Here is a 13,600-nt window from a genome sequence, read left to right as displayed (position 1 = left end):
TGCTGGAAGTACAGTTATTTTGGAGGTATTTGTACTTTATTCTGCTCTACTCCACTACATTGCAGAGGCAAATATTGTACTTTTACTCCACTACATTTATTTTAAAACGTTACTTTCTAGACCTATAGGCCTATATAGCCTACATTTCTGACATTTAAAAATAGCCGATCTGACGCATTGTGAGCTTGTAGATCGGCTATTTTCAAAAATGTGATACATTTGAAAACTTGAAATGAACACATTCTGCATAATGAGTACTTTCTACTTTCTACTTACATTTTGATGCCAATACTTTTGTACTTTTACTCAAGTACATGAATTCTGGACCTTTAGGCCTGACTCACACCTTCGCAACATATTGATATATATGCTTGTTGTATGAGACTTATTGACTGATGCAAGCTCACAATGCATTTCCAATGGGAGTCACATGGTTTGACACAACATTTGTGTTGTATGAGGGGGAGGGGGGCAGTCGAAACACAGCCGAAAGCCGTACAACACAAATGTTGTGTCAAACCATGTGACTTCCATTGGAAATGCATTGGGGCAAGATGTAAACAAACCCTTTCATGCATCTAGCATGCATCAATGTTGTATGCTAGATGCGAAGGTGTGAGTCGGGCCTAACTTGTAACGGAGTAGTTCTACATTGTAGTATTGATACTTTTATGAGTACCTTTTCCAATGGACTGGTGTCTCCCACAACCACACTGTTGTGCCCAAGCTCATCTGCAGTATAACTTTGCTGCCCTCTCCTGGTGATAACCTGTCAATGTGAAAACATGGGAAATTGTATTTTATTTCAAGGACCCCCCTCTCTACCCTCTATACATCTGAGAGCGGATACAAATGAAACAGGCTGGATTTGGCTGCCAGTGTAAATTAGGCATAAGTTATTTTAGCTTAAATAATCTATAGGAAGAGAGAAATTAAATAGAACAAGTGAATGCAGGAAGGGTTTGATCACTGATTGATTGTTTGTCTTGGATCTTTTTTTTTAATACGTTAAAAAATAGCTGATCTACAAGCTCATAACGTGTCGCACTGCGACGCATTGTGAGCTTGTAGACCGGCTTGTTTCATGTTTAAAATCAGCCATTAATTACTACGGCATCAAGGCCCGCCAAAATACATTTTAGTTCACTAAATAGACTGTAGATTTAGTCGACAAACATCTTGACTAGACTAACACTAAACATTCCAGGTGACTAAGACTGTGACTTTAAGACTAAATGAAAACTATTCAAAGGACCACGACTAAAACTAAAACCAAAATTTGCTGTCAAAATCGACACGGAAACAAAGTATTATGAATCAGCCTTAAGTAGGCGACTGTGGCTCAAGAGGTAGAGCAGGTCGTCCAATGATCCATGGGTCGGCGGTTCGAATCCCGGCTCCTCCTGTCTACATGTCGAAGTGTCCTTGGGCAAGACACTGAACCCCAAATTGCTCCCGATGTGCTGGTTGGTGCCTTGCATGGCTTCCGCCGCCATCGGTGTATGAATGTGTGTGTGAATGGGTGAATGTAATGCACAATCTATGTAAAGTGCCTTGGATAAAGGCGCTATATAAATGCACCATTTATTTTATTTATCATGAAAGCATTCCTTGAGATTTGCAGTGCACTGTGACCAAGAAAGCTGCATTATAGGTTCCATTGCTCTCTGACTGATGTGGCCTAATCTGTTGTTGAACTTAACAAATGTCAGTTACAAGCACAATTTCTAGGTATTTCCAATTTCCAATACTTTTACCTCTACTGCACTACATCTCAGATCCAAATATTGTACTTCACTACATTTAAATAAATGAAAACTTTGGTTACTAGGCTAATATTATTACAAAACATACATTTACCACTTAAGCCCTATATTGGCTACATTTCGGCCACAAAATAGCTGATCTACAAGTTTGTAAATATGCTACATAATACATGAAAATAATACACAAAATAAATGAAAACAGTAAATGAAAAAGCAAGGCCCCCTAGAAGGACAGTAACATTCATCAGAAACAATTGTTTTTGATGAATCTATCATGGTTGTTATTGGTTAAAATGGAGTTTGAAGTTACAATGGGTTTGTATAGGAAGGGGGCGGGGCAGCTAAAGTGAATATATCCAAATACTGAATCAAGCAAGCCTGAGTAGACGATAAAATGACCAAAAGGTTTTTTTGAAAGTGAAATATCCCTTTTTAAATGTGAGTATACTTTATTTTCCCCCACATTCTACCGTTGACTGCAGATGTCCACTCTGTTAGGTCATTTAAACCATGGATTTGAAAAATCACTCAAATGTAAACGTTTATAAGGTCCCGGTTGATCCATTCGTGGTCTATTTGGGTCTAGTTTATAAGGTCCCGGTTGATCCATTCGTGGTCTATTTGGGTCACTTACATTATAGTTCAGTCAGGGTTCAATCAATCGTGAGGATTTTACTGCATGCGTTGGAACTATAACTATGATTGGATTACATTGTGCTACACTGTCTATAAATCCATAAGAGGGAATTATTATTGGTTTATATATGATTCAGTAAATATTTATATTTACATATTTATACAGAGGTACATTACTATTACTATATCACCATTAGGCCCGACTCACACCTTCGCATCTAGCATACAACATTGATGCATGCTAAATGTATGAAAGGGTTTGTTTACATCTTGCCCCAATGCATTTCCAATGGAAGTCACATGGTTTGACACAACATTTGTGTTGTACGGCTTTCGGCTGTGTTTCGACTGCCCCCCACCCCCTCATACAATACAACACAAATGTTGTGTCAAACCATGTGACTCCCATTGGAAATGCATTGTGAGCTTGCATCAGTCAATAAGTCTCATACAACAAGCATACATCAATCTGTTGTAAAGGTGTGAGTCAGGCCCTAGGCAACCTGCCTTTTTCCAGAAACATTTGTATGTATGTTCATTTTGCACACCTGTTCATCCTCTATTCTCTCTTGGGCTGAGCTCACACCTTTCATGCAATTCTGGTGCTCGTTGGGTGTTGTGTCATGGCCGCCCAGCGGCCCAATGCATTTCCAATGCATTTCCAATGGAGGTCACATGGTTTGACCCAACATTGTGTTGTGTGAGGGGGAGGGGCGCAGTCGTGCGCCCCTCCCCCTCACACAACACAATGTTGGGTCAAACCATGTGACCTCCATTGGAAATGCATTGGGCCGCTGGGCGGCCATGACACAACACCCAACGAGCACAGAGAATTGCATGAAAGGTGTGAGCTCAGCCTTAGGCTGAGCTCAGAGCACAGAGAATTGCATGAAAGGTGTGAGCTCAGCCTTAGGCTGAGCTCACACCTTTCATGCAATTCTGGTGCTCGTTGGGTGTTGTGTCATGGCCGCCCAGCGGCCCAATGCATTTCCAATGGAGGTCACATGGTTTGACCCAACATTGTGTTGTGTGAGGGGGAGGGGTGCAGTCGTGCGCCCCTCCCCCTCACACAACACAATGTTGGGTCAAACCATGTGACCTCCATTGGCAATGCATTGGGCGGCCATGACACAACACAACATGCATCCAACGAGCATCCAACGAGCACAGAATTGCATGAACCGTGTGAGTGCACCCTTGGAGTTGCAGTGTCAAAAGCAGAGGTGGAAAGTAACTAAGTATATTGTATTGTATTGTAGGCTACATAAGTACAATTTTGAGGTATTTGTACTTTACTAGAGTCTGTCAAATGTGCAGTACTTTTACTTCTACTCCACTAGATTTGTACTTTTACTTCACTACAGTTATTTGACAACTTTAGTTACTTTAACCACTTCAGCCCTATATACATTTCAGCCATTTGAAAATAACAGATCTACAAGCTCACAATGCGACGCATTGTGAGCTTGTAGATCACATCCTCCTCATCCTCTATAGCCTGGCCCCCATCATGGCTGTTCTCTCCTCCTCCTCATCCTCTATAGCCTGGCCCCCATCATGGCTGTTCTCTCCTCCTCATCCTCTATAGCCTGGCCCCCATCATGGCTGTTCTCTCCTCCTCCTCATCCTCTATAGCCTGGCCCCCATCATGGCTGTTCTCTCCTCCTCATCCTCCTCTATAGCCTGGCCCCCATCATGGCTGTTCTCTCCTCCTCATCCTCTATAGCCTGGCCCCCATCATGGCTGTTCTCTCCTCCTCCTCCTCCTCTATAGCCTGGCCCCCATCATGGCTGTTCTCTCCTCCTCATCCTCTATAGCCTGGCCCCCATCATGGCTGTTCTCTCCTCCTCATCCTCTATAGCCTGGCCCCCATCATGGCTGTTCTCTCCTCCTCCTCATCCTCTCTAGCCTGGCCCCCATCATGGCTGTTCTCTCCTCCTCATCCTCTATAGCCTGGCCCCCATCATGGCTGTTCTCTCCTCCTCATCCTCTATAGCCTGGCCCCCATCATGGCTGTTCTCTCCTCCTCCTCATCCTCTATAGCCTGGCCCCCATCATGGCTGTTCTCTCCTCCTCATCCTCTATAGCCTGGCCCCCATCATGGCTGTTCTCTCCTCCTCCTCATCCTCTATAGCCTGGCCCCCATCATGGCTGTTCTCTCCTCCTCATCCTCTATAGCCTGGCCCCCATCATGGCTGTTCTCTCCTCCTCCTCATCCTCTATAGCCTGGCCCCCATCATGGCTGTTCTCTCCTCCTCATCCTCTATAGCCTGGCCCCCATCATGGCTGTTCTCTCCTCCTCATCCTCTATAGCCTGGCCCCCATCATGGCTGTTCTCTCCTCCTCATCCTCTATAGCCTGGCCCCCATCATGGCTGTTCTCTCCTCCTCCTCATCCTCTATAGCCTGGCCCCCATCATGGCTGTTCTCTCCTCCTCATCCTCTATAGCCTGGCCCCCATCATGGCTGTTCTCTCCTCCTCATCCTCTATAGCCTGGCCCCCATCATGGCTGTTCTCTCCTCCTCATCCTCTATAGCCTGGCCCCCATCATGGCTGTTCTCTCCTCCTCATCCTCTATAGCCTGGCCCCCATCATGGCTGTTCTCTCCTCCTCCTCATCCTCTATAGCCTGGCCCTCATCATGGCTGTTCTCTCCTCCTCCTCATCCTCTATAGCCTGGCCCCCATCATAGCTGTTCTCTCCTCCTCATCCTCTATAGCCTGGCCCCCATCATGGCTGTTCTCTCCTCCTCATCCTCTATAGCCTGGCCCCCATCATGGCTGTTCTCTCCTCCTCATCCTCTATAGCCTGGCCCCCATCATGGCTGTTCTCTCCTCCTCATCCTCTATAGCCTGGCCCCCATCATGGCTGTTCTCTCCTCCTCATCCTCTATAGCCTGGCCCCCATCATGGCTGTTCTCTCCTCCTCATCCTCTATAGCCTGGCCCCCATCATGGCTGTTCTCTCCTCCTCCTCATCCTCTATAGCCTGGCCCCCATCATGGCTGTTCTCTCCTCCTCATCCTCTGTAGCCTGGCCCCCATCATGGCCTCACATCCCCATCATCATCGTCACTATATCCTCCGTTTCCTCTTAATCTCAAATGCTGGGGATTATAACGGCAGCAAGCTCTCCCTGACTCTCTATAATTCTACCCACCCACCCCCTCTTGCTACTCTCTCTCTCTCTCTCTCTCTCTCTCTCTCTCTCTCTCTCCAGTGTGCTGTCCAGTCATTTAGACATGAGTTAAACATATAAGCATCATGCATGGTGTTAGAGAGAGGAGACACAGATGATAGAGAGGAAGGTATACTGTAGCCGGACTGATGCGATTAAATTCGGGGGAATTCAAAGGGAACAGTCATAGGGGGGAGGGGGGAGGGGGGTGGGGTGACAGTCAGAGAGAGATGAGTGGAGGGGAGGGGAGGGCTGGATGCTTTGGGTGGGGATGGGGGGGGGGGTAGAAAGCAGTCAACAGCCAAGTCATGCAATCAGAGATAGAGCCTGTAACAGCAGGTTGTACGAGAGACGGGAACATCATCCCAGATGTGACCCAGACATTCCATTCGGCACCGCCGGTGCTATACTCGGTGCAGCCAATAGGCGCTCAAGGACTCGGTGCGTGCGTACCTTTCATCACTATGGACCAATAAGGACGTGCGCACTGTAGCGCACGTGCATTCGGAGTAGTAGTAGTAGTGGTGGTGGTGGTGGAACTATAGGAGGTCGATCTATCACCCTTCACCCCCCAGGGAGGGCACCTTAAACGGCACGTATACTGCCCCATGGGATGTAAAATAGAGGGGTTTATTTGGTTGGACTTGCGTGGAGGTTTTTGTAAGAAGTGAACAGAGAGAGAGGGTGGTGGGAGAGAGAGAGAGAGAGAGAGAGAGAGAGGGGAGAAGAGTGTGTGGAGGGTGAAAGTATAGGTGATGGGAAATAAGGGATCAAAGAAAAGCAAAAGAACAAAGGTAAGGAATCATTCATTTGCTCTTGTTTGAGAAAGGCTGTGGTGTTGTTTATATTCAGAGTGTTGAAGTCATCTATGCTACAGATTAATAGAAAGTCTAGTATAGTTACATTTGCCCTATTTCAAAAATAGTAAAAAAACAAAAAAGGCAGTTATAAAAGCTCACAATGCATCGCTTATTTAATTGTAACTAGTAGATCAGCTATATTTTGTACTATTTTAGAATTGTTTTGTGTAAACTTTTCCAAAATAGAGATGCCAGTTTGATCGTTGTTTGTATCCAAACTTATTGGCACCAATTAACCAACCAACCAATCAAACAAGTCAAGTGGATAGCAGCGTTCACACCGACTATATATGTATATAAAAGTACAATGGTGAAGGATATACTGTAGTTATCGTGCTCAGTGTGAAAGCTTGAGTTTAAAATGGTCACAATGTAAAATCTTTAGTTTCGATGGAACATTTAGTGGGCCATTTAGGCCCATTTTTAAACTGTCAGGCAGTATTATGCGTGTCTTAAGTACCAGGTCTTATTACTTAACTTAAGACCTGGAGGCGTGATCAATGCCATTTGGCTATTCTGAGTGGCAAAACAGCATTGACCACGCCTCCAGGTCTTAAGTTAAGTCATAAGACCTGGTACTTAAGACACACATAATACTGCCCTCTGAGTCAGAGTCAAATGAAGAGTCAGATGTGACTGTGCAGCTGAACAGTACATTGTGGCATTACTGGCATATGGCTGTGGTTAAACGTTGTGCTCTGCACACTGGTGAAAAGTAAAAACTATTCATATATTTATGGGACGTATAGAAACACTTTCTGTGCACTGTCAAAATGTGCTACATTAAGCTCTACGTAAACCCTCAAAACCAGTGGTTCCCAAACCTCTTCATAAGGACCCCCAAAATAATCCTCATTAGGCCTGCGGACCCCCATTTGAAAATATAAGGACCCCCATAAGAGAAGATCTTTACAAGGGCATTTCAAGGGCTCCTAACCAGTTTGACCTGAATTAGGCTACGGTCCCCTATGTACTTAATGGCATTTATATCTCTGGGATCCCAATATATATTGTAAAATCAAAGTTAATTTAACTCTGAGACCCCTTTTCCACCGGGTAGGAACCGGTTCAGTTCAGAACCAGTTTTTAGTCCATGAGCCAGACCTCCAAAATAGGAACATTAAATTATGATTTGAGTGGGCAAAACCATACCAATATTAAATTGTCAATATAAGTAAATTAATGTATGATAACCCTTCTACAGTAGTAGCTTTTTAATATTTTCAATTGTTTGCATATTTTCCTACATAATGCCTAATTTGCATATTTAAATGTACAATTTCAGAAAATGTAATACAATAAATCATTGTTTTCGTGTAAGTAATCAACTGGGGAAGTTTCATGGTGATAACTATTAATTAAATGTGTACCTATTCACCTATAACGTATAGGCCTACTATAGGTGAAAATTACAAAATGTGTGATTAATATGAAAAAGCTACTCCTGGGAATGGTTATCATATTAATTTACTTATATTGATCCTATAAACAATTTAATATAGGTATGGTTTTGCCCACTCAATTCATAATTAACGTTCCAGTTTTAGAGGTCTGGCTCATGGACTAAAAACCGTTCCCAACCGGTGGAAAAGGGGCCTGGGAGTGTACAAATGGAACCAAATGGACTCCCTCAAGGACCCCTGGGGGTCCCCGGACCCCACTTTGGGAACCACTGCTCTAGACTTGGTGAGCTATGGACCTGAGTTGACTGTGCTTGGATTGCTATTTTCTGCTTACACTAAAAGCGATGCGACACATTGTGAGCTTGTAGATCTGCTATTTTCAAAAGATTTGTATACATTTAAAATCTTGAAAAGGGACATTCTGCACAATGAGTCCTTTTATACTTTTGGCATTTTGATGCCAATACTTTTGCATACTTTTACTCAAGTACATTTTGAATTCCAGACTTTTATACTTGTAAGGGAGCACTGTATCACTACATTGCAGTAGTGATACATTTACTTAAAGGGAAACTTCACCCTTTTTGCAAAAAAAAAAATGTTAATGTTAATGACGTTTAGAAGATTTAGAACACTTTCCTGGGGTCTTTATGTGTGTAATAATATGTGGTTTTAGATATTTTAGATTTTAGCAGTGAGCCCAGTGTCTCTGATGTCATCGACACTGGGCTCACTTACTTCCTGGACTACATGTTGTCTCAGTAAAACAGCCCCTCCCCCTATCCACAAGGAGGAGCAGTGCACCAAAGCATTATGGGAATTGTAGTCAAGGAAGGAAGTGAGCCCAGTGTCCATGACATCAGAGACACTGGGCTCACTGCTAAAATCTAAAATACCTAAAACCACATATTACACACATGAAGACCCCCAGGAAAGTGTTCTAAATCTTCTAAACGTCATTAACCCATTTTGGGCGGGAACCCCTTTTGGTGTTTTAAACATTAACGTTATAATTTAGCTATTGAAAAATAGCAGATCTACAAGCTTGTAGGTCTGCTATTTTTGAAAAATCGTGAAAATATTTATTTCAGAAAACTGGAGGATTTAGAAGACATTTTTTAAATTTCGACGTCAGGCCTAAATGGGTTAACATTAATATTGTTTTGCAAAAAGGGTGAAGTGTCCCTTTAAGTAAAACATGCGAGTACCTTTTCCACCACTGACCACTATAATACAGCTGCGTTCAGAGTAATCTAATACATTGTCCGTTTTTATTTATCACCTGCCTGTACATCCGGCCGTACGTGCATGGTGGTCCCGTGCATGCAGTCAGCTAAGGGAGTATCACCGCCCACCACGGATGCTAGAGGAGGCCCATTGGACCCCCCGGCCCGGCGGGGGGCCAATAATGACGAAGAGGAGGCGGAGCGAGGCAGGAGCGAGCGTGTGTTTGAGGAGCCCATGTGCGCTCTGGTGCAGAACTGCAACTCGGTCATAGTGGGGCCCGCCTGTATCTTCCTCAGGGAGGGCTTCTTACTGAGCCAGATTGTATGTATATCATGAGATGCACGCACGCACGCACGCACGCACGCACGCACGCACGCACGCACGCGCAATGAAACATTCGCCATAACCATAGTCCACCATTACTCAGTGTAATTATCATGGTCACAATTAGCAGGGTTGAGTATCATGTCATCCATTCTCATGTCCTATATGACATCATCATGTCCTACGTATATGACATCATCATGTCCTACAGTATATGACGACCTCATACCCTGCCATTCCAGCCATCCTAATTGGACGATCCATCTTCACCTGCTCCATCAATGACAGTTCCTCCCCGGTGAGTGTCACCATACATAATACCACGCAGAAAAATCCTTAGTGTTAATTTAACTCTCGCAGTGTGTAGTAATAATAATACAAGAGTGTAGAAGAATGCTTTAAAAAAGGCTGCCTGTGGAAGGTATAGTGGGAGTTTGTTCCACGCTGTCGGCCTGTAGAAACAGAAAGCTGCTTCGTGTTTTTTAGTTGACAATTCTTTAGGCACATCGAGCAGACAAGCAGTCTGCAGGGTCCCTGGCACAAATTATTTTCTGGTGGGAAAGCATATACTGTCTGTGTAAGGAAGATACTGCTCACATGAACACTATGGGCTCCATTTTCGTCACCGCTAAACCCCTTATCCCTAAACTTCTTTGCCTTTTTTTTACTATTTTGAAAAACATATTTGAATAGTTCAACTAGCCAATCTACATTGACACATTGTGAGCTTGTATAGACTGGCCAAGTTTAGGGATAAGGGGTTTAGCGGTGACGAAAATTGAGCCCTAGATGCCCTATTATGCAACATTACATTTGATTTCATTGCCACTGCCAGAGTCATTCAAGTACATAAGGAAAATACTGCTCGCAATGCACAGACTCTATGCTATATTATGCATCATCATAGTTTATTTCATTGCCAGAGTCATTAAAGTACAATCCTTTATCAGAGGTGTCAGTCAACATTCTTTACCATCCTTTCATCCTTTTGAAAGTTGCAAATATTTGTTACTTTATACCATTACTGATTTATTAACTGGGGATAGGGCGGAACTCCTTATATGGTCTGCACACTCTAGAAGCAAGGAGTACAATCATGACAGAACACACATTTGAATTTAGTGAAATCACTTACAGTACCTGTAAGTATTGTTTATTTCCTAATGTGACATTACTGTGACTAGTTGTCCCGGTTATTGTGTGTGTGTGTGTGTGTGTGTGTGTGTGTGTGTGTGTGTGTGTGTGTGTGTGTGTGTGTGTGTGTGTGTTGTGGAAACTTTCTGAAATCGTTGCAAAAACGGATAGAGCCGTCTGGCTTGGGCACTATTACTATGGGGCTGGCCCAGGGGCTGTACGATTCTTCAATCACGCCCAGTGCGAGCATTTGTTTCACCTCCTCTTTTATGGCTAGGCGGCGCGCTTCGGGGATGCGGTACGGCCTTTGACGCACGATTCTACCCGGGGTGGTTTCGATGTCGTGCTCAATCATATGCGTGCGCCCGGGCCGCTCTGAGAATACATCGCCGCAGCGGCTCAGCAACTCGTGCGTGTCCTGTCGTTGTGCCGGTGACAGGTCCTCTCCTATCGGGACGGGGGGGGGAGAGGAGAGGGTGGCAAGTGAGAGAGGAATAGGGGCGGCGCCCGGGGGATGCCACTTCTTTAGAATATTAACGTGGTATATTTGGTGTGCTTTCCGCCTGCCTGGCTGTTTCACTCGATAATTGACCGGGCCGATGCGTGTTTCCACCTCGTAGGGCCCCTGCCATTTAGCGAGAAACTTGCATTCAGATGACGGCACGAGGACGAGCACTTGCTCGCCCACCTGAAACTCTCTCACCCGTGCGCCTCGGTTGTAGACGCGCGCCTGGTCCCGTTGTGCGCGCTCCATATGCTCGCGCACCATGGGCCAGATTTTGCGAGCTCTCTCCTGTAGTTTATCGACGTGTTCTATGACGCTTCGGTGCGGGGAGGGCTGTGCTTCCCAGGCTTCCTTCGCAATGTCGAGCAGTCCCCGCGGCCTCCTCCCATATACCAGCTCAAAGGGGGAGAAGCCGGTGGAAGCCTGTGGGACCTCTCGAATGGAAAAAAGTACATAGGGAATTAGTTGGTCCCAGTCCTTCCCGTCTATATCGACAAGTTTCTTGAGCATTGCTTTCAGTGTCTTATTAAACCTCTCCACTAGGCCATCGGTCTCGGGATGGTATACGGAGGTGCGTATGCGCTTAACCTTAAGCCACTTATACAGTGCATTCAACATTCGAGCCATGAAACAGGTTCCCTGATCCGAAAGGATTTCCGCCGCTATTCCCGTACGGCTAAACATCATTATGAGTTCATGGGCGACCGTTTTTGCAGAGGCAGTGCGGAGTGGGATGGCCTCGGGATACCGGGTGGCGTAATCCACAATGACCAATATGTAGCGGTGTCCTCTAGCGGACTTGGGAAGTGGTCCCACAATGTCCATAGCTATTCTCTCGAATGGGGTTTCAATAATGGGGAGCGGGACTAGTGGGTTCCTATACGCAGGGCGGGGGGCCGCTTTCTGGCACTCCGGGCAGCTCTGGCAAAAGTTTTCCACGGCTTTTTTAATTCCGGGCCAATAAAACCGTGCTAGAACCCGATCGTAGGTTTTCTGAACTGCGAGATGTGCGCCCAGCTGGTGTGTGTGAGCGAGATATAGCACCCGTGTGACATATTGTTTTGGCACGAGTAGTTGCTCTATCTCTTCATCCCGTTTATCCTTGGCCACCCGGTATAACAAGCCCGCTTTAACCATAAAGTGTGGTAATGTAAGTGCACTCACCCCGCTCTGTTTCTTTCCGTTGATGACGTCGACGCGCTGTCGCGCCATCTCCAAGTTTGGGTCGCTCCACTGCGCGGTGGCGAATTCCCCCCCCCTCGGGGAGGAGTGGAGCTCCGTGGTGGGGAACTCTGCGAAGGGGTCCGCGTCGGGTGGTCCCTGAGGTTCGGAGTCCTCTTCGGCGCCGGGGTCGTCCGCGCTGGGGCCGCTGTCACTTCTCGAAGCGTCAGATGGGGCGCCGAACGCTGGGCATGCGGTTCGCGGTCCCCGAGGTGGCCGTGTTCGGCGGCGGCGGCGGCGTGAGCGTCTCCCTGGTGGCCTCTCTACGCCGGGCCGCCAGTGCCGTTCGAACAGTGGGCAGTCATAGCCGATCAGCAGGGGGACCGGTAGGTTTGCCACGACGCCGGCTGTCACTATTGCGGTGCCTCGGGTGGTTTGGATGCGGACCTCGCTTACTGGGTAGTGGCGCTGGTCTCCGTGTACGCAGTTGACGGGCATGGTGGTCTCCCCGACAGGGCCGGCGTAATCCGCGTGGACTAGTGTCACGGCACTGCCTGAGTCCAGCAGGGCCTCTGTGTCCACGCCGTTTACTCTTACCGGCAGGTTGGTGTGGCCGCGGTGTCCTGTGCCCGTGTGCAGACAGGGTCTGTTGCCGTCGGTGCTGGCCGCGGAGGGCATCGTGACGTCCCGGTCGGGGCAGGACCAGGACAGGTGGTCAGCCTGGCCGCACACGTAGCAGCGGCGAGGTGAGGTCCCCCGGTTCCGAGGGCCCTGGTTCCGAGGACTCTTCTCCGGGGCGGTTGTGCGCTCGTTGCGCTCGTTGCGCTGGCGAGGTGGGGAGCGGCCTGTGGCTGGCGGCCTTCTTCGGTCGCGCCCTGTGCGCTCCTCCTGCTTGGGCTTCGGGGCCTCGCTCCGAGCACCTTTCATGATGTCTAGGGTTACTGTATAATTCTCGATGAGGTCCACCAGCTCGTCGACCGAGCCGGGGGCGACCTGAGCCACGTACTGTCGGGCCTCTGGCGGTAACACTCTTATGCACTTGTCTATCATTACTCTGTCCACGGCTGGTAGGTCGCCCGCCGTGGTTAGCCAACTGTGCGTCAATCGGCCGAGAGCCGCTATTTGCGCTCGGGGTGGCTGAGAGAGGTGGAAGGTCCAGCTGTGAAAGCGCTGTGCGCGCGCCGGCAGACTGAGGCCCTGGCGGGCTAGTATTGCCGTCTTCAGCCGCTGGTAGTTTTGGGAGTCGGCGAGGGACAAATCGCCCCACGCCCGCTGTGGTTCCCCCGTCAGAAACGGTGCCAGTATGCTGGCCCAGTCAGCCACTGGCCAGCGCTCTCGTGCTGCGGTGCGCTCGAACAACTCCATATATGTCTCGATGTCATCTTCCGCCGTGAGTTTGGTAAGCACCTC

At 47.2% G+C, this 13,600-nt stretch overlaps 1 protein-coding gene across 1 annotated transcript in view; it reads left to right on the top strand.

The window, feature by feature from the left end:
* The window catches only part of cabp2a (calcium binding protein 2a), a gene marked incomplete at its 5' end in the record, with an annotated part of 50,186 nt that overhangs the window by 18,821 nt on the left and 17,765 nt on the right, over window positions 1-13,600 (top strand). Inside the window, one exon of the mRNA XM_079499567.1 lies at window positions 9,169-9,387. Within this exon, the coding sequence (XP_079355693.1) occupies window positions 9,169-9,387 (219 nt within the window). The remainder of the gene's footprint in view (window positions 1-9,168; window positions 9,388-13,600) is intronic.

Source organism: Electrona antarctica, assembly GCF_951216825.1.
Source record: "Electrona antarctica genome assembly, chromosome: 4".
Lineage (NCBI taxonomy): Eukaryota > Metazoa > Chordata > Actinopteri > Myctophiformes > Myctophidae > Electrona > Electrona antarctica.
Note: the sequence above shows the minus strand (reverse complement) of the source record. Positions and strands in the feature narration are given on the sequence as shown.